This window comes from Tachysurus vachellii, chromosome 25 (genome assembly GCF_030014155.1).
Source record: "Tachysurus vachellii isolate PV-2020 chromosome 25, HZAU_Pvac_v1, whole genome shotgun sequence".
Classification (NCBI taxonomy): domain Eukaryota; kingdom Metazoa; phylum Chordata; class Actinopteri; order Siluriformes; family Bagridae; genus Tachysurus; species Tachysurus vachellii.
In genome coordinates, this window is record NC_083484.1 from 6535613 (window position 1) to 6557138 (window position 21526).

The 21526-nt window shown below is 36.6% G+C and overlaps 1 protein-coding gene across 2 annotated transcripts in view; it reads left to right on the forward strand.

Moving 5' to 3' along the window:
* The first annotated feature begins 9 nt into the window (after positions 1-9).
* The window catches only part of pip4k2aa (phosphatidylinositol-5-phosphate 4-kinase, type II, alpha a), a 28237-nt gene continuing 6720 nt past the window's right edge, over positions 10-21526 (forward strand). The window contains exons 1-7 of one of the 2 annotated variants that reach the window (XM_060861329.1): positions 10-477; positions 611-926; positions 11689-11786; positions 11903-11999; positions 16548-16700; positions 17207-17353; positions 17445-17483. In XM_060861329.1, coding sequence (XP_060717312.1) covers positions 786-926; positions 11689-11786; positions 11903-11999; positions 16548-16700; positions 17207-17353; positions 17445-17483 — 675 coding nt within the window. In that variant the 5' untranslated portion in view covers positions 10-477; positions 611-785. Of the gene's footprint in view, positions 927-11688; positions 11787-11902; positions 12000-16547; positions 16701-17206; positions 17354-17444; positions 17484-21526 lie in introns of both variants that reach the window. The other variant, XM_060861328.1, reaches the window with a different exon arrangement.

Here is a 21526-nt window from a genome sequence, read left to right on the forward strand (position 1 = left end):
ATTGGGACGTGGCCTGTCAGTGGGCAGAGCAGAGCGGTGCCGGAAACGCTAGCTAACTGTTCAGTTACACGAACTGATTTTTTTTAGCTGCATAACGACGGATACATTTTAAGACACGGGACGCGATTTTTTAGGAAATTATTTTTAACCTGCCGTTTGGACTGGACTGGACAGACAATCATCAACGAGAAGGCGTTGAGAATAATTTCAGCTGTCGGCTAACTTGCTAGCCAGCTTGTCAACGCTGACTCTTCCTCGGTTATGCTAAGCTACATGCTAACAGTATAGCGCCGACTCGACCAGTTGCTACGTAACACCGTTTTAAATGAAAAAGTGCACGCTTGATTTCTGCTCGGCTGCACGTCCTTGTAGCGATAGATTTCGTTTAACTCGTCTCGCGTTAAATTTGTGTGCTTAAGCTTAATTTGATGTAGAAGCTTGGTAGCTAGCCAGGCAGCTAGCTAAACTGTCTCGCTGGTAAGTAGTTATTGGCCCATAGCTGGAGTTCTATTTCTTATTTGGAAATATAACTCGCGACTTGTTTTAGATACTAAACAGAGTTACTTATTAAAGCAGAATAATTTATTTTTATGAATTACTGTCTCTGCAGCTTGCTATTAGGTGTGAATAGCTGAGATTATCCGAGGTGGTGAGTTGGGTTGGACAGCTATGCCAAGTGCCAATTAACTGAGAGACAGTTAGAAACTCTGAGGCGTTGGTGTAAAGAAAAAAAAAAAAAAAAAAGGACTGGGTGTGAAATTTAATTCCTTGCGGCACAAAGTGACATGGCCACGGCCAGTAGCATGGCTGCATCGCTGGCGAGCAAAACGAAAACGAAGAAAAAACATTTCGTGGCTCAGAAAGTGAAGCTATTTCGAGCCAGCGACCCTCTGCTTAGTGTACTGATGTGGGGAGTCAACCACTCGGTAAGTACTGAATCATCAGGGACTCTACTGTAACAGATTAATGAGTTTTATATGTTATTATTAAGTTGCTAACTAGAAACTGTTGTGGTTGTGTGATGCTTCCTGTTTTGGATAGTTGATGCTGTCGTGTCGTTCCATGCAACAGGAATACATACACACAGTACAAGCTGGTGTTTCCAAGTCTTCCCACATCAAATGACATATAATATAATCCCTTAATTGTTCTGATTTCTACGGAAAAGTGTTCTGTGAAGTGTTTTACAATGAATCTGGTTTGTTGACATTTTCATTCAGTGCTGAAGGTGATAGAAAAAGACATGAATGATCTAGAAAGTTTGGCAGTTGTTGCATGGTTTTATTTGTTTACTTCTGGTCAAGCAATGCCATGTTCTTCTGTGTGTTTGTTGACCATTTTTTACTCCACACTTGTAAGAACGTGTTAGACGTGTCAGCATGAGGTAGTGATGTAACATGATTACACACCAAGAGCAGATTACACAAACAAGTTACACAGTTTTTCATTGCAGTTCATGCATCCTTAGTGGAAAACCGAGGTTATGGTATGATTTCGGGAATCTGAACCGGGGAAGAAATTTTTAGGGAGTCCGAATCAGACACAAAGAGGGATGAGAACCACTGGAGTAAGGAACTTGATCAGGTTACGATAATGAACAGGTAGATAATAAAAGGCAAATGCACTGTATATTGTAAATGTCAGTGGTGATAGAACTTGTGGTCATTTGCATTCAGGTTTTCTGCTTACTATTGTTCTAAACAGTGGTTTATAAGAGTTAGCATAGATTTCCATCCTTGAACTAGGCAGGCAATTCTCCTCAGAATTGGGTATTCGGGTGTCCAAAATTAGTTTCTTTAGACATTGCTGAGAATTTATTTTTGCACCCCAGCAACACATTCTAGGTGCAATTTTATCTGCTGTTCTATTCTTATCCACAGATCAGTTACAAACGAATCAGTATTTTTAGCAGAGACTATGACTGTTAGCATTTGGTTTCGTGATGGGTCATTTTGTTGTATAATGATAAATACATAGTGTAAGCATTATTAATAACATAGAGCTTCTCGGCGCGCTCTCCTTCTTCTCATTCTCAGCATGCACTATTTTACTTTTGTTTATCGTAGAAAAACCAGCCTACTGATTTAAAATGTGTGTTCTTAAGCTAAAAAAATATTTTTTTTGTCTATATACATGATTACTGAGTTGTTAGTTCTGATTTGGATGGATCACAATGCTTGCCTGAGCTTTTTTGTTTAGGTCAGCTGAATTAATGATCAAAAAAAATAGGTTATATTATGTATATGTAAGATGTTTTATGAATGACTCAATTGAGGTATCAAATCTTTAATGAAAAGCACATAGTGTTCCACACATACTAACAAATTGATCATTTGTTTCTAAATGTAAAAATGAAATCATAATTTTCAGATTTTAATGTCAATAAAAGGCTAGTAACATGTCTGTGACAAGTTTATAACACATCATATAGCTTGCTTCAAAAGAGTGCTTATAATTCTCACGTGTAAATCATTATTCAGCAGTCAGTTCTTTATACACTATTTTATAAGTTCATAAATTACCTGCAGTTATGGTTTCTCTTGCTGCAACTTGTGAAAGTGTTTCAGCCTCTACCTGCAGCTCTGTGTGTCCTATACAGCTGATTTCTGAGCAGCTATCCATCCACCTGTGGCTGTGTTACAGGCTGTGGTAGTCCTTTGATAAGATCAAATACCTTTTAGTGAATCAAATATCAAGCAAATCATATCTTACCTGAGGATTCATATTTGATTTTTTCACATCATCACCACTTTTATCTCTCCCATACTAGTCAATAATCAATTTTGCATCTGTTACCTAGCAACCAACAAAGCACTCTGAGATGTTCGATTTACTCTGAACACTACAGATATATAATCATAAAGTTCAATCAACTTCAAATGTATTCGTCTGTAAACTATAGCCATAATAAATTTAGCATATATAGTAGCAAGGTATGTTGGATTCAGGCATAGTCGTAGTTAGCGCTTTTTTGGATGTCACGTTACATAGTTTAAAGATTTTGATCTTATTTTACCACAGTATCTGGTACAGTGTGTCCATTAGAGTGGGTTTTACTATATAAACACTACTTACAGTATTTGTATTCTAAAAAGGGAAGTCTTTTATCTGAGGTACAGTCAATACCTCAGGGTTTTAAAAAAAACGGTTTAAATGTTTGTGTTTAAGTAATTAATTGAATACTTAATAAAAGTAATAATTAAAACTTAAATTCTTAATCACACTGAAAACATTAGAGCACAGGTCCCTATGACTTCTGGTAAGTTTACTGAGTATTTCATGTCCTCTTTTTATATTAGTTCCAAGCACAAATGAGTAAGCATATGGTTTCCTGTAAGGGCATTTTGGTGCATTATTTCTTACCAAAGTGTTTCCTGTATGTCATTTAACACCGATGAGTTTTATAATGCTCAATCTATAGCTAGTGTTTAAGTTTAATATTTTAAATTGTGTATTTTTAAACTATATGCAATGTGTTTGTGTGTTTTTGAAACGTTCCCCATGGTAAATGTTTTTAAGTCCTTTTGATATGAATGAGCTCTTCATCTTACTGAAAGTGTTCTTCAAGCATAGTAAAGTGCTTCATAAAAAGGCAACTCGGTGAATATACTCCATAATTATGTAGCTGTGCTAGCATTGTTTGTACTGATTAGCATTTACAATTTATTCAACTGGCAGATGTTTATTCCTCCTCTCAGCATTTTATTTTGTTAACAAGAGGTCACTGAATTATTAGAATGCTTTTTTTATGGATTTAAAAAAAAAAAACATGATTTATATGATATTTTTGTCTTTCTTGACAGAAATGAGTTGTACTACAGTTTAGCATTGATGTTTCTGGATGTCTTGCAAAGTGGGAGTTTAAGAATTTGGAGAGTAAAATGCCTTATGGACTGAAATACAAAGCTTTATTTATCTCTTGAAGATGGCATCATTTAACACACATTTTTCGCGCTGTCTTGGCACGGATGCCGGTGACTGTAGCTGTTTTCTTGCACCCTCATTTTAGTGATCCTTTAGTGCTCTTTCATTGCCCACCTTCTATCACCCTGATGAATTATGCATGCTGTTGTGTGTTCTTACTCGCTATGGATAAAAAAATTAGACAAATAAGTAGTAGCAATACATGAGGAGGATGAAGCCTGCTGAATTTTGATTATAAAATAACCTTGAGGGTTTTCTGTATTTCCATTTTGGTCATTTTGAACATCTTGTGGCTATATAGTGTTTTAGTTCACACCTATTCATAACTACTGCCCTTTTATACAACACGGCAGCGGTTGCTGAAAAAGCTTCAGACATACGGTTTGCTGTGTATACATAGATAGACGTAGACACAAGCATGTAAACCGTGCTGTGAAGTAAACGCAGACGTATCAACCCCAGTAATTATAGGGTCAGAATGAATTTGATGGGAAATTGCAAGATGATGGGTCACTGATGAGGAAGAACACTGAGAATTTTGACCTAGTGCAGGGGATGAGGGAATAAATAAAGTAGCTTTAGTCTTTGCTAGATCATCATATCCATAATGCAGTAGATCTTTAATCTTGTATATTAATTCAGTATAGACAAAGGACACTAAATATTCTATTAGATCTAGCACCGTTGACAAGTTTGTTACATTGCTGGGGAGACACTACATTCAGTCCTTATATGATCTGACTGATTTTTGATTTGTTAATTAATTTAATAAGTAAATTCAAGTTAGTGGGATACATTTATTTAATCCACTGTTGCTAAATGTTTACTTATTTACAGATCTTGAATCACATCTCCTGGGGCTTTAAACACTAATTGTGTTGGTTGAAACACGACGTGAAAATGCTAAATCCTAAATGACATCTTATTGATCCTTGCAGTTAAAATGCATTTTCATAGTAAAAGCATTTTTTTATGGAGGTGTACGAACACCAGCCTAAATACAACAGGGAGATAAAGTGATCAAATGCTTTGGGTAGTTTAGTGTGTAGTGAGAGTTAAGCTGTTTTTGTTGCTCCCTCGTAATCTGTTTTTCTTCTTCGTTCCCATGATTCCCAGACAGTCTTTTCCGGCATGAGGGATGCCCCGTGTGTCTGGATTGCATAAGTAGCTTCTAGAAATAGCCAGCATTGGGCAAAATAGTCAGGTTTACATTAGCTTGTATTAGAAATCAGTCCGAAGTTGCTATACATGATACAGAACTGGAGTATGGAGTATGGAACTTCCAAAAATGTTTAACTTCTCTTTAAAAAAGATATTAGCCACCACAAAATACAAAAACCAGTAAACAGATCCCTCAATTAAGTAGTAAATTTGGCTCCATAATAAGAGGTTGTTTTAATTATTGGGTTGCTTATTGGCGGAGCCGGAAAGTCGGATATTAACTTTTTGTAGCCGGCTATTTGTGTCATTGTGCACTAGGCAGGTGAACGCTTCTATACTTTGGCTGCCTAGAAACTAATATCAAATTCAAACATAGATGAAACAACTTATCATAAGCTGTTTAAGACATTTAGGATGTGAAAAATCAAGAAGTGAAAGCTAAAATTATCTTGTCAACCAAATTGTCCTTGCTGTTCCAATATTTTTGGAGGTGACTGAGCCAAAGGACAAAGTAATACTTCTGCAGAAATGCCATGTAATGAAGCTATATGAACTGTGTTGTTTTTTTTATTCCTATTTTTTGCACTGTTTCTGGCTAATGAATTAGCTTATCTGCTTTTTCCCCCCCACATGTTGTTAGTATGGTTTCTTTGTTGCTTTAAAGAGGAAAAAGATTACGCATTCATGTATTTCTACTTTGATATGTTTATGCAAACACAAGGCGTAATTTCACTGCTATTTCTTTTAGTAACAATGCAGCTTGCTAGACTCCTGGTTGTTCTGCTGATTTATCTGTGCTAGAAGCTGAAACAGTTGTAACTTTCTTTTTTCTTTCATTTGCTTCAAAGCAGGGTTTAAGAGAGTCAGACACAAGTGGGTAGAGAATGTTAGGATGGTATAGACTGCTGATCTCAGACAAGCCATTTCTGACTGGTGCAGGGAATTTACTGGAATTGATTGTTTAGAAAATTTCCTTATTGCATAAAACCGAGAAAACCCACGTTCAGTTTGTTGCTTGCAAAATCAAATGTAGCTTTAAAATATACACACATCTGCCGCTTTATTAGAAACACCTATACATCTGTTCATTAATGCAGTCTGGTTATTCTGCTCTCGTATCAAAAAAGACTTTTTTTTTTAGAACTGCCAGTCACAGGATGCCCTTTTTATTTATTTATTTATTTATTTTTTTGTAAAATGTAGAGACTGTTGCATTATCATCAGTAGTTCCCGACTTAATTATACCATGTCATGTGGCACCAATGATGACACGGTCAAACTCACTGAGATCACATTTTTCTGAGGTTAACATTAACATTGATGTGAAGATTTGTATCTACATGTTTATGAATTGTGTTGCAGCCATATTATTGGCTGCTACTGAGTATATAAATTTCAACGCTGTTATCACACTGTTTGGTTATCGTTCATAACGCAGAACTGAGTACTATCATAAATGATGCTGTACATTAGATTTTTTTCTACTCTGCAAACTGTTTTTAAGTTTTGGTTCATGCTACATTTTGGCAAGACTAACACAAAAGCCTGCTGCAAGACTTTCTTTTAGGCAAAAGACTAAACAATAGGCCTTAAATTATTAAATGCAAGTGTTGCATAACATCCAACATCTGTATTTACAGCAAAAATGTCTTACTGCTCGCCTTTTTGATGGATGATGGAAGACAAAGAAAAAGTCTCATACTCGACCTTTGGGCTTTGCGCATTGGCCTCCTTCCAGAAAAGCGAAAGTCCATTAGGTTACACAAACACATACTATGTTTTGCTAGGTTCTTTTGAACTTGAAGAATAGCTTACTCATTATCCATTGAATGGTGCAGGTATTGATATAAAAAACAAACTGATATGTGTGGAGCAGTATTTCATTTATTTACTTGGGGATTTAAAGTTTCTTAATTACAAAGCAAATACCACTTATGGATAGATGCGATAAAACATCAGCCTGTTACGTATATAATTACGGCTCATCCGAAATGAATGGAAAAATCGTTTATTGGGTCAAGGGTTTTTTTTTTTTCTTTTTTATCCAAAGTGAACTATAATGTAATTTTTTATTGCTTCACGCTGAAAGTGTGAGAGAGAGAATAAAGGTTTTCATCCAGACTCCATCCAGATTCACTCGTAGCCACTGATACTCAAGTGGAGGGTGTTAATGGCTATTAATGGCTATCTGCCTAAAATTTCTGAAGGCCAAAATGGTGCTTAATTAACAGGTAATTACAAATCTTTAAATAGCATCAAGATCTACACAACCCCGCTCTCTTTTTCTGCACAGATCAACAATAAAATAATAACATGCAACCAAACACAAGTAGGATCTATAAAAGGGGCCCTTTCAAAAAGGAACAAAACTGTTTGTCTGAAAGTCCATAGACAATTTGAAGAGTTTTTTCCTTTGTAAATTTAGTTTTCTAGACAGAAGAGATAACAAGTGTCCTCATGCTTGGTGAAGAGCCAGCCTGTCTTATCGCCAAAAAACATATTCTTTATGTCCGACATTGTGGAGAAACGGATTAGCTATATTTATTACAGTTTTCATGATGGAGCAGTTTAAGATGCGCAGATGTGTCAGTTTATTTTGTAGGAAAGTCATCAAAGTGTGGACATCCTACAAACCAAAAAATGACCGACTGGACACAGTCTTTTTGTATCTGTCACCTTGAGTAAACCTGTCCAACAGTGTCACTGAATTTGTAAGAAGAATGATATTTTGCTTCTGAATCAGCCTATGCAAGTTACTGCCTGTAATAACGAGCGCATTAACAAGGGTATTACTAAAACTGTGCACAAAACATTTTTTTATGTGTAGAAATACTGTACATGCAATTTATTATATTCATTACACTACATCATTTCCAGCACATATGTTGATAAAAGCCCATTGCTGAAATGTGATTAGTGAAGATAAAGTGTACCTTTTGTTTATGAAGCCTTAAACAGGTAGTTAGGAGAAGCATCGGAAAGCTCTGCCTATTTGAGAACTTTAGTAAAATCCTCCTTGGGGAAGGTTCTTGTGTACCTTTTTGACACTTTATCTTTTACATTTTTAACAGAATTCCTGTTTAAAATGACAGCATTTTGTGTGTTTGTGTGTCATACTTTGTGTGTGTTATTTTACAGTGTTAGCTTTTCTTATTATTCTAAACACCTCTGTGGTGTGTGTGCATTAAGAGTTTACGTTAATATGATGTACAAAGTAGTTGCATTTCAAACTCTAGTTTATATTTTAGCACATATCTTGCTCAGATATATATGCACCCTGTGCGTTTGGTTTCCTGTACTGTTGACATCAAGAGCAGGAAGACTTGACTCTGCTGCCATGGAGACAAACAGGAAGTGGTCGTATGAAACGTGGCGCACAAGATATGTGTAGAGAGATAAATGCTGAGTTTGCACTACGGTGCTGAAATGAAGTGGAACATAGCTGCAGGCCAATAAACTAGAGATCCACTGATAGTAAAATTCTCCATAAATACCGATATGTTTTCACTGACTAATTTGAATCAGTGACTCCTGTCATTAGACACTTTCACTTTACACACTCTCCTCCCGGTGATTCAACTTGATGTGTTCAATTTTTCTCAAAAGTTCAAGGTCTCAGATTTAGCTAGACATACTTTCACTATACTCTATGCTACTTATTCCTGAGGTGTACCTGATTGTAAGCATTATAAGCATCAATAGATATTCATTTAATTCATTTCACATCTTGTAGTAAATTCTTACCTTTCCCTGGCCCTACATGTTGTCACAAGATGTGATTAATATTCCCCACTCGCAGAGTGCTTTTTCTGATATTAATGAATTAAACTTGGTTATCTGAACTTTTTATATGAGTTTATATATGACATATCAGTAGGGTGCTCTTAGCAGATGATTTTACATTAAACAGGTAGATTAAATTAAAGGCCAATGTTGTAATACCTAACGATAGGTACACACTTTGCTAATGATGCCATCCCATGTCTTTTTTCTGCTGTGCCTGTTTTAATCCCAGCTTTCTGTACTTTCACCAACAGAGATCAATGTTTTCATTTTATGATTTTATATGTCCTGCATTTTTATTGAAGTATCTCAGTCAAGTAATGATTCTTAAATTGTGTTAAACTAGACAAAATACTGAAATGAACAATGCTGTCCCAGTTATTACCTATTCCTGAAGTGAGGAATAAAAGAGCTTCACAACATGTTGAGGAAATGTTAGCGGTGGTAAAAGTGCAAAACCGGGTTTAATTAGATTTTCAAAAAAATAGAGGTCTGACAGTGGTGTTGATGCCCTGCAAAAGTTCACACAGTTTCTATTGTTAGTGTCTGCCTTAGCATTATGACCTACAAATAGACACTTCTTGGAAATCATTGGCCTGTTCTATGACTTATCCACCTAAATCTAGCACTGAAGGGCCAACCAAATGTACATTAATTCTTTCCAGTGACACATGAGAGCTCTATTGCCCTACACAGGCATACACAGGAATTTGTCATGGACCTGAGTCCACTGTTATTGTAGACCCTTTAAAGTATTATGGGGGTGGAGGAGGTCATCAATGTGGACAGTGTTGAATTCTGAACAGTGGGCTTTTGAAATGTTTGGTATTATGCCATCTTCCTTAAGTATTGTTGATACTATAGTATCACCAGTGCCTTTGGGGTTGGGGAAAAGTGTGATATCAGGTGACCTGATATCCATAATGTTGGTCTTGTATACGCTGCAGAAAAAAAATATCAGAAGCTGGTTGGTTCAGTTGTTATATTGTGATAGAAAAAATGTGAGAAGGAAACACGTTGTGAGATTTTTGGTGGACAGATGACTTCTGAGGGTTTTTTAACAGCAAAATTTCAGAACACATCATATTTAGGCAATTATCGAGTCGATACCTGAGGATGATTTGGATTATAGGAAAGAATAAATTGTGCACAAAGTAGCTGATTTAGTATTATCTACTGTATGAGACCTTTAAACGATTTCTTAAAGAAGGTTCTTTACTTTTCCACTAAGTAGAACGTGACCGATCCACTGAGTCACATACATTTCCGCACAAGTACTGAAATTCTGTCACATTTTTACAACTTTTCATTGCCTGGAGCACTGTGATCTTATTGTGGAAGATATTGTGGAACGCTGGTTGTAGTTCCACAAGGAATACATTTTTTTTTAATAGTAAAATGGTGCATTGTTTAAACGGAGACATCGCCTTCTGACTATCCTTCTGGTGGAATCATCACTCACATTGTCATTGTGCCTGTCACTTTACACTGTGTGTGTGTGTGTGTGTGTGTGTGTGTGTGTCTGTCTGTCTGTCTGTCTGTCTGTCTGTCTGTCTGTGGGGGGTTTCAGGACTCCAGTTCTTGATTTGTAAATTGTCCTCTGATAAAGCCTGAGCTGACAGATAGAGGAATATCATGGTTCTGATAGACATGAGCATGCTACAGGCTTTAACAATGCTGCAGTTGTTGGAGGTTGGTCTATATACCTTTTCCAGCACCATTGTTATCCATGTTAAACTTTAGATAGATGATAAACTGCCCAGCGGTGTAGAAGCAATGTTTGCTTTAGTCTAAATATAATGCAAATTTGTTTGCTTTACTCACTTGTCTCTGACTTACTTACTCTTACTCTTACTTGGTCTGTACCAGAAAAATATGGACAGGTTTTTACCTGTCCAAGGTCAAGTGGTAATATCTACTGTACCACAGTTTATTACCCACTAGGGGGAAAATGTGAAGATGCTACCTGAACATTCTTTCAGGTGAGAAAATAATGTCTTTTTTTTCTTCAGTGGGATCATACATCACCTCAGCAACAGGAAAAATGGAAGTAATTTTTTTTGGTAATTGTGTTCTATAAACTTCAGTATGTATGGGCAGAATTTTGCAAACCTCTGTGTTTTTGAATTCAAGTCAATATTTATTTCCCACTATGCTGATTTTGAACAACCTTGATTTCTGTGGGAAGGCTTTCCACTTTATTTTGGAGTGTGTTTATTGGGATTTGTGCATTCAGTCATAAGAGCATCGGTGAGATCAGGTACTGATATCCAACAAGGAACCCAGGGAGTTTGCAAACCATGTCTTCATTCTTCATTGACCTCTCTTTGTGCACAGTGGTGTTGTCATGCTGGAACAGAGGACAAAGACAATCCTGTACAATTGTGTGATTGGACCTCTGTGGCAACAGACAGCTTTGTGACCCACATATGCGTGTTATGTTCATGTGTCTTCAAACCTTTGGCCATATAGTGAATGCATCAGCTTGCAAACGTAAAGTAACCTTGCTAGCAAAGCAAAGTAACCAAGTTCCATGGGATGTCCTATATATAACTGGAGCTGAGGAATATTTGATATTACATATTTAATGTATTAATATTTACTAATTTAATTACTTTGATTTGTTTTATCTTTGTCCACATTTTTACCCATTACAAAATAGATTTGTATATAAAAATCTAAACGAAAAATAGGTTATGACATGACATCATTTAACATTGTGTTATAAAAACGCATTACCATTTATTATGACAAAATCTTAGTAAAGTTGATCAAAATCCAATGATTTAAAGTGTTTGTGTTGTGTTTTTGCCTTCTTAGATAAATGAATTGAGTCATGTTCAAATCCCCATCATGCTTATGCCTGATGACTTCAAGGCTTATTCGAAGATCAAGGTGGACAACCACTTGTTTAACAAGTGAGTTAAATTGACTGTTTTTAATTTCAATTTGTGCTCTGATTTAGAGACACGTTTTTATGGTGTTACATACACTTAATTTTGTTTTTTAATGGTGTTATCATTCTTCCTTTTAGGGAGAATATGCCAAGTCACTTTAAATTCAAGGAGTATTGTCCTCTTGTTTTCCGTAACTTGAGAGAAAGGTTTAGCATTGATGACCAGGACTTTCAGGTATGTGCATACTCTTGTAATTAAGTTAGCAACAGGGTCTTTGATGATACATTATCCAGATCCACATTATCCAGATACACTTTTCTGAGTACATTATGGTTACCATCAGTAATCTAGTCACAGCCTGAGACACTGAAGGTCAAGCTTTAAGGTCATAACTCTGTGCACCAGTTTCCTGCAGAAACACATACTTTTAAGCACTGGGACACAATGAGCATTTCAGTGCAATATATATTCACTGCGTTATATTAAGTTTTCTACTAGAAAAGCTACTAGAAAAGACCTGTATTTGCTCATCTGCCATGCTACTTAAATTTCCTTCTTCTGTGATAGTAGATGGTTTATGGCCATGTGTGCTTTTTCAATTTATGAAATGAACTGAGTCTAGAGCATTTCCTCATAGAATATTCAGATATCGTCAAGTCAAGTCTTTGTAATGCAAAAACAAAATTATTTCTATGCTTTGCCCACTGTTTAGGTCTGCCTGTATTAAAAGAATTTGAATGATTAGAGACCTGAATACTAGAAATTGGTCAAAAAAGATGATGTTTCGAAGACAGATAAGAAATGGCTGTAAAATTGTCTTTGGACTTGATAAGATTAAAAAGGCCCTATTTTTAAGTGTTCCAGTACACTACACTCTTCATTATTACTTAAGTTGTTCCAGCTTTATCAACACCTGAAAAAATATCTATATTATAAACAAGGCAAAAGTAAATACAAAGGTTGAACAAAATACTGTGAACACCCATTGTTATGACCTCCGTGAAGTTGGCACCCCATAAAAAGAAATAATCACCAAAACTATGCCATTCGTTTGTGCTGATTTGTGCCGCAAAAACGAACGTAATGGTATAACATTTTATGCCATGACAAACGAAGCTTGTATGCACAGCAATGCATATTTTATGGCAACAAAAGCATGTATGGGAGAGTGACGTCACTGTCCCGTATTGTATTTGTTATTTCTAAGGAAGGGAATAAGATTCAATGTTTATTTTAGCAGCGCGAACCGGCACAAATCGAGCACAAACGAACGCCACCGGTTTGGAGAGATTTGGACGGCAAGGTGTGGAGAGTGACGTCACAGCTCCAAATTGTTTTTGTTATTTCTAAGAAGGGGAAATATACTTTATAAACATACTTCATTTCAACGGCACAAACCGGCACAAATCGAGCACAAACGAATGACACCAGTTTTGTGTGATTTAGACGAACTGGGTTGGAGAGTGACGTCACAGTTCCCGAAAATATTTTGGTTATACAGTGTCTCAGGAAGGAAAACAGATACAGTGTTTGTTTTAAAGGCACAAATGGGCACAAATCGAGCACAAACTAACTAAGCCGGTTTTGAGCGATTTGGGCGATGTGGGGTGGCGAAGTGACGTGGCGAAGTGACGTCACATGGTCAAAAAATAATGTTTAATATCTCAAACACCAAACCAGCACAAACGTTCGTTTTTGCGGCACAAATCAGCACAAAGGAATGGCATAGTTTTGGTGATTATTTCTTTTTATGGGGTGCCAACTTCACGGAGGTATTGTTATGGGGTTAATATGACTTGTGTGGGCTACTGTGGAAAAAATAAATGTTGTGAATTTCATATATTTATTTTTTGTTGATATAGTTTGTCTAGGTTGTATGTCAGTATAAAACAAGTTGTGCTCAGCAGTGGTTAGTTTAAGACTTTGTTGAAATTGGTGACTTGTCAGACTTCCAAAGGAGACCGATTGGTAGAGCCCATTTAGCAGGAGCATCTGCAACCTTTACAGTCCAACTCTTTGGTGTTTCAAGAGCAACAATCACCGTGATTATGACTACGTATACAAAGCATGGCAGGACTTCAGCAGCTAAGAAGACCACTGAACCAAAATCAAACCATTTTGATATGGATAGTCAAATAAAGGAAGGATTGTGTCCAAACAACACAGAACTACTGCAGCAAAATTGACAGCAGAACTTAATAACCACCTTAAAGACCCTGTTTCCACAAAAACAGTCCACAGAGAACTTCATAAAGCCAATATCCATGGAAGAGTTGCAGTTGCTAAACCATTAATCACAGACACCAATGCAAATATAAGAAAAACATGGTGTCATGATCATAGAACCTTGACAGCTGAAGACTGGAAACTAGTGATATGGTCTGATGAATCATCATTCATGTTATTCCCAACAGAAGGTAGTGTTTATGTATGGAGAACCCCCAAGGAAAGATACAACTGTCTTGATTTGATTTGATTTGATTCCAGCTGTCAAACATGGGGGTGGATCTGTGAAGATTTGGGCAGCTATATTTTGGAATTCTTCTGGCTCCACAATTAGCCTACATGGTCGTGTTGCTGCCAGCAAGTATTTAGATCTCTAGTGCCCCCTTTCCACCAGAAAGAACCGGGTGCTGGTTCAGAGCTAGTGCTGGTGCTGGTTCAAAGTTGGTTCCAAGAACCGGTTTGCCTTTCCATGGCCTAGAGAGCCATCACAGAGCCAAGACTTGCGTCACTGTATACAAAGTTATACGACAAACACAACAATGATGGATGTTGCTTTACTGTTAATGCTCATGGTTTGTGAACCAACACTGGCATCTAAACACGGCAAATCCTAACTTAAAATTATATAAAAATGGCGCTAACGACGTTCTCTTTTGTCCTGTTGGTTACAGTAACCCAGCCCCTGACGCAAGCGGTTCTTAAGTCTAGACCAGCAATGTTTTGGTTCTACTTAAGAACCACTTTTCCTGGTTCAGAGCCGGTGCTTTGGGTGTCAAAAAAGAGAGAACTGATTTTAAATTAGGCTGCGGCTCCAAACCAGCACTCAAACTGCCTTGGTGGAAAAGGGGCATTAGTGATCAGGTGCATCCTAGGTCCAAATGTTGTTTCCAAACAATGAAGACAAACAGTTAAAACAACCAAAACAGTGTTTTTTTTTTGAGCACCAGTATGAACTTCAACATCTGCCCTGGCCATCAAACCAATGCGGGAAGTTTTGGAGAGAAGTGTAGAAGCAGCTTCCCTGCTCCAACCTCGCTAAAGCAAATAGACGTTATTCTGCTGGATGAATGGTACAGAATTCCACTAGAAGTTATTCAGAAGTTTCTATTCCAAGAAAGCTGGAAGCTGTATTGACTGCAAACACCTTATTAATAAAGAAATGTTACATATTTCATTGGTGTTCACATTATTATGTCCAACCCCTGTATCTGCATGCATCAGTGTGAAACTCTAATAAACCTGCCATTTTCAATAACATCTTTACAAACAAGCCAGTTGGTTATTTTTAATGTGGCATGTGATTTAACCAGGTGTAATACAGCTGTCATACTGGGCGTTACATTCATATTTCAAACAGTGGGCTGTTCATATCAAATGGGTTGATTCAGTCCTCGTTGAAGGAAAAACCCATGATTAATGAGTGGTAATGTAGTCTTTAACCCCTCAATCTGTTGGCGTAAAGTGGACAATTTATTCCACATAATGACTGTGTAATTTCAGGGTGATCCTTTTACATCTCAGGCGCCCACACACAACCAGTGCTTTTAATATCATTTCCTGTGTGGCTCCCACATGAAGGAAAACATTGTTCTTATTGGTGAACAGTGATAATTGAGGTATACTTTAAGCAAAGGGGAGGGATTTAGTTTTTCCAGAAAGAGAAAATTATATATCCTAGTGATGTACAGTCGTATGCAAGTTTAGAAACCCCTGACAATTTCCATGATTTTCATTTATAAATATTTGGGTGTTTGGATCAGCAATTTCATTTTGATCTATCAAATAACTGAAGGACACAGTAATATTTCAGTAGTGAAATGAGGTTTATTGGATTAACAGAAAATGCGCAATATGCATCAAAATGAAATTAGACAGGTGCATAAATTTGGGCACCCCAACAGAAAAATTCCATCAATATTTAGTAGAGCCTCCTTTAGCAGAACTAACAGCCTCTAGACGCTTCCTATAACCTGTATAGCCTCTGGATTCTGGATGAATGTATTTTGGACCATTCCTCCTTATAAAACATCTCCAGTTCAGTTAGGTTTGATGGTTACAGGTATTCAAATCAACAAAATGGCAAAATTTATGCACCTGTCTAATTTTGGTTTGCTGCATATTGCACATTTTCTGTTAATCCAATAAACCAGATCCAATAAACCTGATCCAAACACCCAAATATTTATAAACGAAAATCATGGAAATTATCAGGGGTTCCTAAACCTTTGCATACGAGTATAAGTAGCCTGTGCTTGGGCTACTTTTGAATAGACTTCAGATTTTTTTCTTCGTAAGGCTAAACTAAAAAAAAAAAGTCAATTAACAACCTCAGGCTGTTTCACATTTACTTTATAACTGATCACATGCTCTCACTACAGTCTGACTCTGTTTTCATTCTAAGAGAAAACACAGGACTGATTTTTTCACACCTCTTTTAGCTCTATGTGGATGTAATAATTAGCCAGTGAGCTGAATAAAATGTATTAAATATGGAGATTTGCAGTGCTTTGGGCAAGTGTTGAAGCTGACATGTTTGTTTCCGTATATTGTGTGTAGAACTCTCTGACCCGCAGCGCACCTCTTGTTAGCGAGGCTCAAGGCCGTAGCGGTGCCCGCTTTCACACCTCCTATGACAAGAGATACGTCATTAAGACCATCAGCAGTGAGGACGTAGCAGAGATGCACAACATCCTTAAAAAATATCACCAGGTATTCACTCACACATGGCACGTACACCCTGAACCTACTTAATGCTGTATTACACATGTAAATACATATTAAAGGTCTTTAATGGTGTATTATTATAACTTCTTTGTTGCGCACACAATCATTGAGACCCACATTTAGACCACCTTTCCGATAGACTGCAGCTTGTTCATGTTCAAATATTTCATAAATCTACTGATTGTTCCTTAAGCCGATCTGGTCTGTGTTGAGGCGACAGATCTTTCAGCTCCGTGGCCTCCAGGCTCTGGAAATCATTTCCTCTATCACTCACTTCTGTTCTCTTTTAAGAACTAAGTAAAATAAAAACTAAGCACTATCACTTCTCATGTTACTTGCTTTACTTTTCATTATTTCTCATTTTGCATGAACTGTAGTGCCCTTGAGAATGAAAAGGGACTGTGAAAATAAAATGTATTGTTAAGTGTTGCACTATACTCATTAGTCATATCGATTAAGCTTTTTCATTAGCTGTGTTTTCGGTCTTGTAGTTTATTGTGGAATGTCACGGTACCACCCTGCTGCCACAGTTTTTGGGCATGTACCGCATCACTGTAGATGGAGATGAAACCTATATGATTGTCACACGCAATGTCTTCAGCCATCGTCTGTCTGTCTATAAGAAATATGACTTGAAGGTATGTGAAGGGAAGTGAAGAGTGATAACTTTTTTAAATTATTTCCTCATGACTAAACTATTAACTGACACGATTTTTTTTCTTTTTTAAGGGATCTACTGTTGCTAGGGAAGCAAGTGACAAGGAGAAGGTAATGTTTCTGTTAAAGCAGAATGCAGTTCATATTCGGTGTATTTATATACTTACAGTATTTTTACTCATTTTCTTTATTGTTATACTTTACCAGCAAAGCTTTCAGAGATGATCACTTTTTCTTTATGATGTTTTTCTTAAGTAATGTAAGCATGATCAAATGCAGAAAAGTGTTGCATAGTAAGACAAGCAATGCAGAATTCTTAATCACAGCACCCGCTACATTACATTAAGTTTGAACTGATTCGTAAAACATTAAATTAAGATGTATTGCCTTTGACTTGTAACTAGTGGGAAAAGAAATGGGCTCAACTTTGCTCTTTAGTCTGGAGCTAAAATATAGGTTCTTTCCTTAGTTTGTCCGTGAATGCTTCTTGCTGGTGATCTTGTTTTCTTGCGCCAATTTGGATTGTTCCTATAGATGCTTTTTTTTTTTTTTATGATTATTATCATCAAACCCCAAATTGCGACTTGCAGGAAAGTACATTCCCAGCTTTAGCTTTAGATTGTGGACAGCATCTTGGTGATTTTTTTTAACAGCTTTTTTTTTTGTTTTTATGCTTAATCACACAGTGAATAATATGAGAAATGTGACCTTTAATTGAAGTTAGATTTGCAGAGTTCATTTTAAGAAATTCTAAGCCCTTATCAAGAATTTTCGTTTAACAAAATCATGAGTTTTGTTCTGAACAGCATGTAATTATAATATGTTAGCATTTATATTTTGCTGAGTGTTTATGAACTCACCCAGCAGCCATCCATGACTTCCTGTTTTACTGGGGAATAAATAAAGATTCCCTTTATTTGATTTATGTATTTTATAATTAAACCCATGTTGATGAATGTCTGTGTTGACAAATATACATGAGGCAATTGCTATAAAAAAGCTACATGCTTGAAAATCCCCTTAACCACTGTTAGTGCTGTAATTAAGATGTTAGATGTGGCAATCATAAACCTGCCTGCAAGTAGATGCAAGTGTTCTGCATATACTCCCCATATGGCAGATACAAAAATGTATTGAAGCATCACAGATTTAGAGAAGATTGTAGTATTGAAGTTATTAGGTCCCCAAATGTACAAGTAGATACCACCTCCATAATAACATTTTTTGTTGGAAGACGTGCCAGAAGAAATAATTTTATTTGTCAGCAATGTGTCCTTCCACTAAGTGTCTGGAGTTTGCTGAATGCTGCTGGAACTTTGACTGGAACTGGATTCTGTGGTCAGAATAGACAGATATAAAGGAAACAAGTTTTTGGCAGCAAACAATTTGGCTTTGCCACGCAAGGAAGGGTGGTTTATATAGGAAAGTACCTAATCCCCTCTGTTAAGCATTGTGGATAATCTGTAATGTTCTTGGGCATTTATTCACCCAAAAGACCATGGGACTTTTGTTAGCATGCTCTAAGGACTTGATGAAGGTGAACTTGCTGTCTGCCTCTGTCCAGAAACTACAACTGGAATGTCATTTGAATTTCTAGCAGGACACCAATGTTTGTGGGACAATACTCAAGTGCTGTTATGTTGGGAAAAGGAGGTTGCACAGGGGTACTGCAAACAAGGGTGCCAATAGTGCCAGTGTATGTCAAAAACATGTGTGTTTTCCTGTTAACATTATTACAGTTTTTATTCATTACATTGCTGCTATTCCAAAAAAAACCTGTGGTTTGTTCTGGGAGAGACTGTGGTTAAACTAAATTCTTATAAACCTACTGCTCTAGTTATTACCCTTTGAGCAGATTCAGTTTGAAAATGTGAATAGCAAGGGCTGCTATTTATAAATTAAAGCGTTATCCATTTAGCAGAAGTCATTGTCACAAAGCAGCATTATAGAAATCTATGTCTAGAGTGCTAATGAGTGAGGCCAGTGTAACTGGAAGAAAACTCGAGAGGAGAAGAGACTCGAGATGAAGATTTACAGCAAGGGTTACAGTTAGCCGTTTAATCCATTACACAGACTTATTTATTGCCTTTTAATTCTGAATTATTCTGGAGTGGAATTATTGACACCCTATATGAAAATAAAGAGCCATTAATCTATAAGAAGAATAAACACATACACATTCATAGAGTTGTACAACATACTGCTTTCGCTAATATTTAGTGAATAGCTTGTGCTTCCAACCCTGCAGAGAATTACAGAGTCTCTTACTGTAAAGTCTGATATGGTTGGAGTAGTCAGATCTTAGTCTACATATTTTATAATCTTAGATTTGTTTATTTGGACTCTTTAGTTCATGTCACAGGTTTAGTGTAGTGTTCAAATTCAGAGAATAAGATGGAATGTTCTGTTGATTTGCACAGACACAATTAAGCAAATGCTTTTACCCAAAGCGAGTTACAATTAAGCTGAGCAGATAAGAGTCGAAGATCTTGATCAAGGACCCATCGGTCACAGCACAAACTTTGAAAAAGCCCAGAGCTTTAACCAGTGAGCCATGATAGTGCTACAGGGGACTGTGTATTGTGTTTGGTAGCACTTGTCTATTCCTTTTGTTGCCATAGAAACCTTTGACAGTAGGTTAAATTTAGTGCGATGTAGAACTCTTAAAGGGTCTTAATGTGTTCAAACCCATTCAGGAACCAAGAATTAAAGAACTCTTGCAAAAACCAGATAATTTCAAATTTATGTATCTTTACATAATTATATAGGTATCATTTTACCAGTTATATTTGTACTGTTTTATCTAACCCAGAATTTTAGTAGATCAACAGACAACACACCGTACAGCAGAAAAATAACATAAGGACACACGTTGTTAAATTTGTAAGAGTCCATACTTAATAAATATGACTTAATAAATATACACAGTATGGGAATGTGTCCGCAGCAGAATTCCAAATTGCTGGTAAAAGCTCAAATAACATGTAGTACGACAAAGCATACAGATGAAGTATAAAAGCGGTCACAGTTAACTCAAAACCACACACACCATGGCTAAACTAGCCAGTTTTTCACCAAGGTTACTAATGTGCAGCTTGGCTTAGCTGCATCAGCAACCTCTGTTTCAGCTCATGTAGACTTTTTTCATGTATACTTTTCATGAAAGTGGAAGGACAAAGGGCAGCATCAACATTTTATTAACATCTACATGTTTTGTTTCTCAGAGTAAATATATAAATATTCCAATGGGCTCCTGTGGTTAATATCAATGGGAGGATAGAAAATTTCAACATGCTTTTGAAGAAGGTAAATTTTAAACCCAGCTCTGTTCTAGGATTCAGTTTGTTGTGCAATGAACAGGTTGCTGGTGGTCAGAGGTAACATAAGGAGACCAGACATCTATTTTAATCCTGTTATTCTCCCACACACATTACATCTAATCCCTGTTGTATCCGTGGGCTCTCATAGAGTTGAGCAAGGTCTTCACTGATGCCAAACTCTCTGTTTAAGACAAAAAACACCCCCCCCCCCATATAAAGTGTGTACTCGCACAAACTGATTACTTTACAGTTATTTAGCACTTTATTATCTTTTCGATTATCATGTTCTATCTTAAATGCAAATAGCAGGCATTATACACTGAATACACAGTCAGTTCATAGAAATTAGGACTTGACAGACTCTTTTTTCAGTGATTAATTATAACATTGAGCAGCAGTGACTGGTTTTATTAAGTATACCAGTTAAACAGGCCTTTTTTTTAATTATTATTCATGCTTTGTGTAACCCAGAGGAGAGTGCCATTGTCATTACAGCAAGAAATGTCAGTTTAATTATCAAACTTGTAATCTTATTGATTAAAATGCACCTGTTGTGTCTTGCCTTCTTGGTGTTAATAGCAGCCAAAGGGAGATTTAGTCATGGGCTTGTCTGCTTAGTACTCCGGTAGGCTACATGTCGAGGATTAGTGTGATAGCTCTCATTTAAGTTGATGTTTCTTCTATAAGAAGCTGCATTGTGCAAACTCCAGACACTATATAACTGATAACACTGATTTTCTAATTCAGTGTTAAGGATGTTTATGCTGCTTACACTCTTCTACCTATTGCACTATGGTATATTATTTAAAAAAACAATCACACACACACACACAC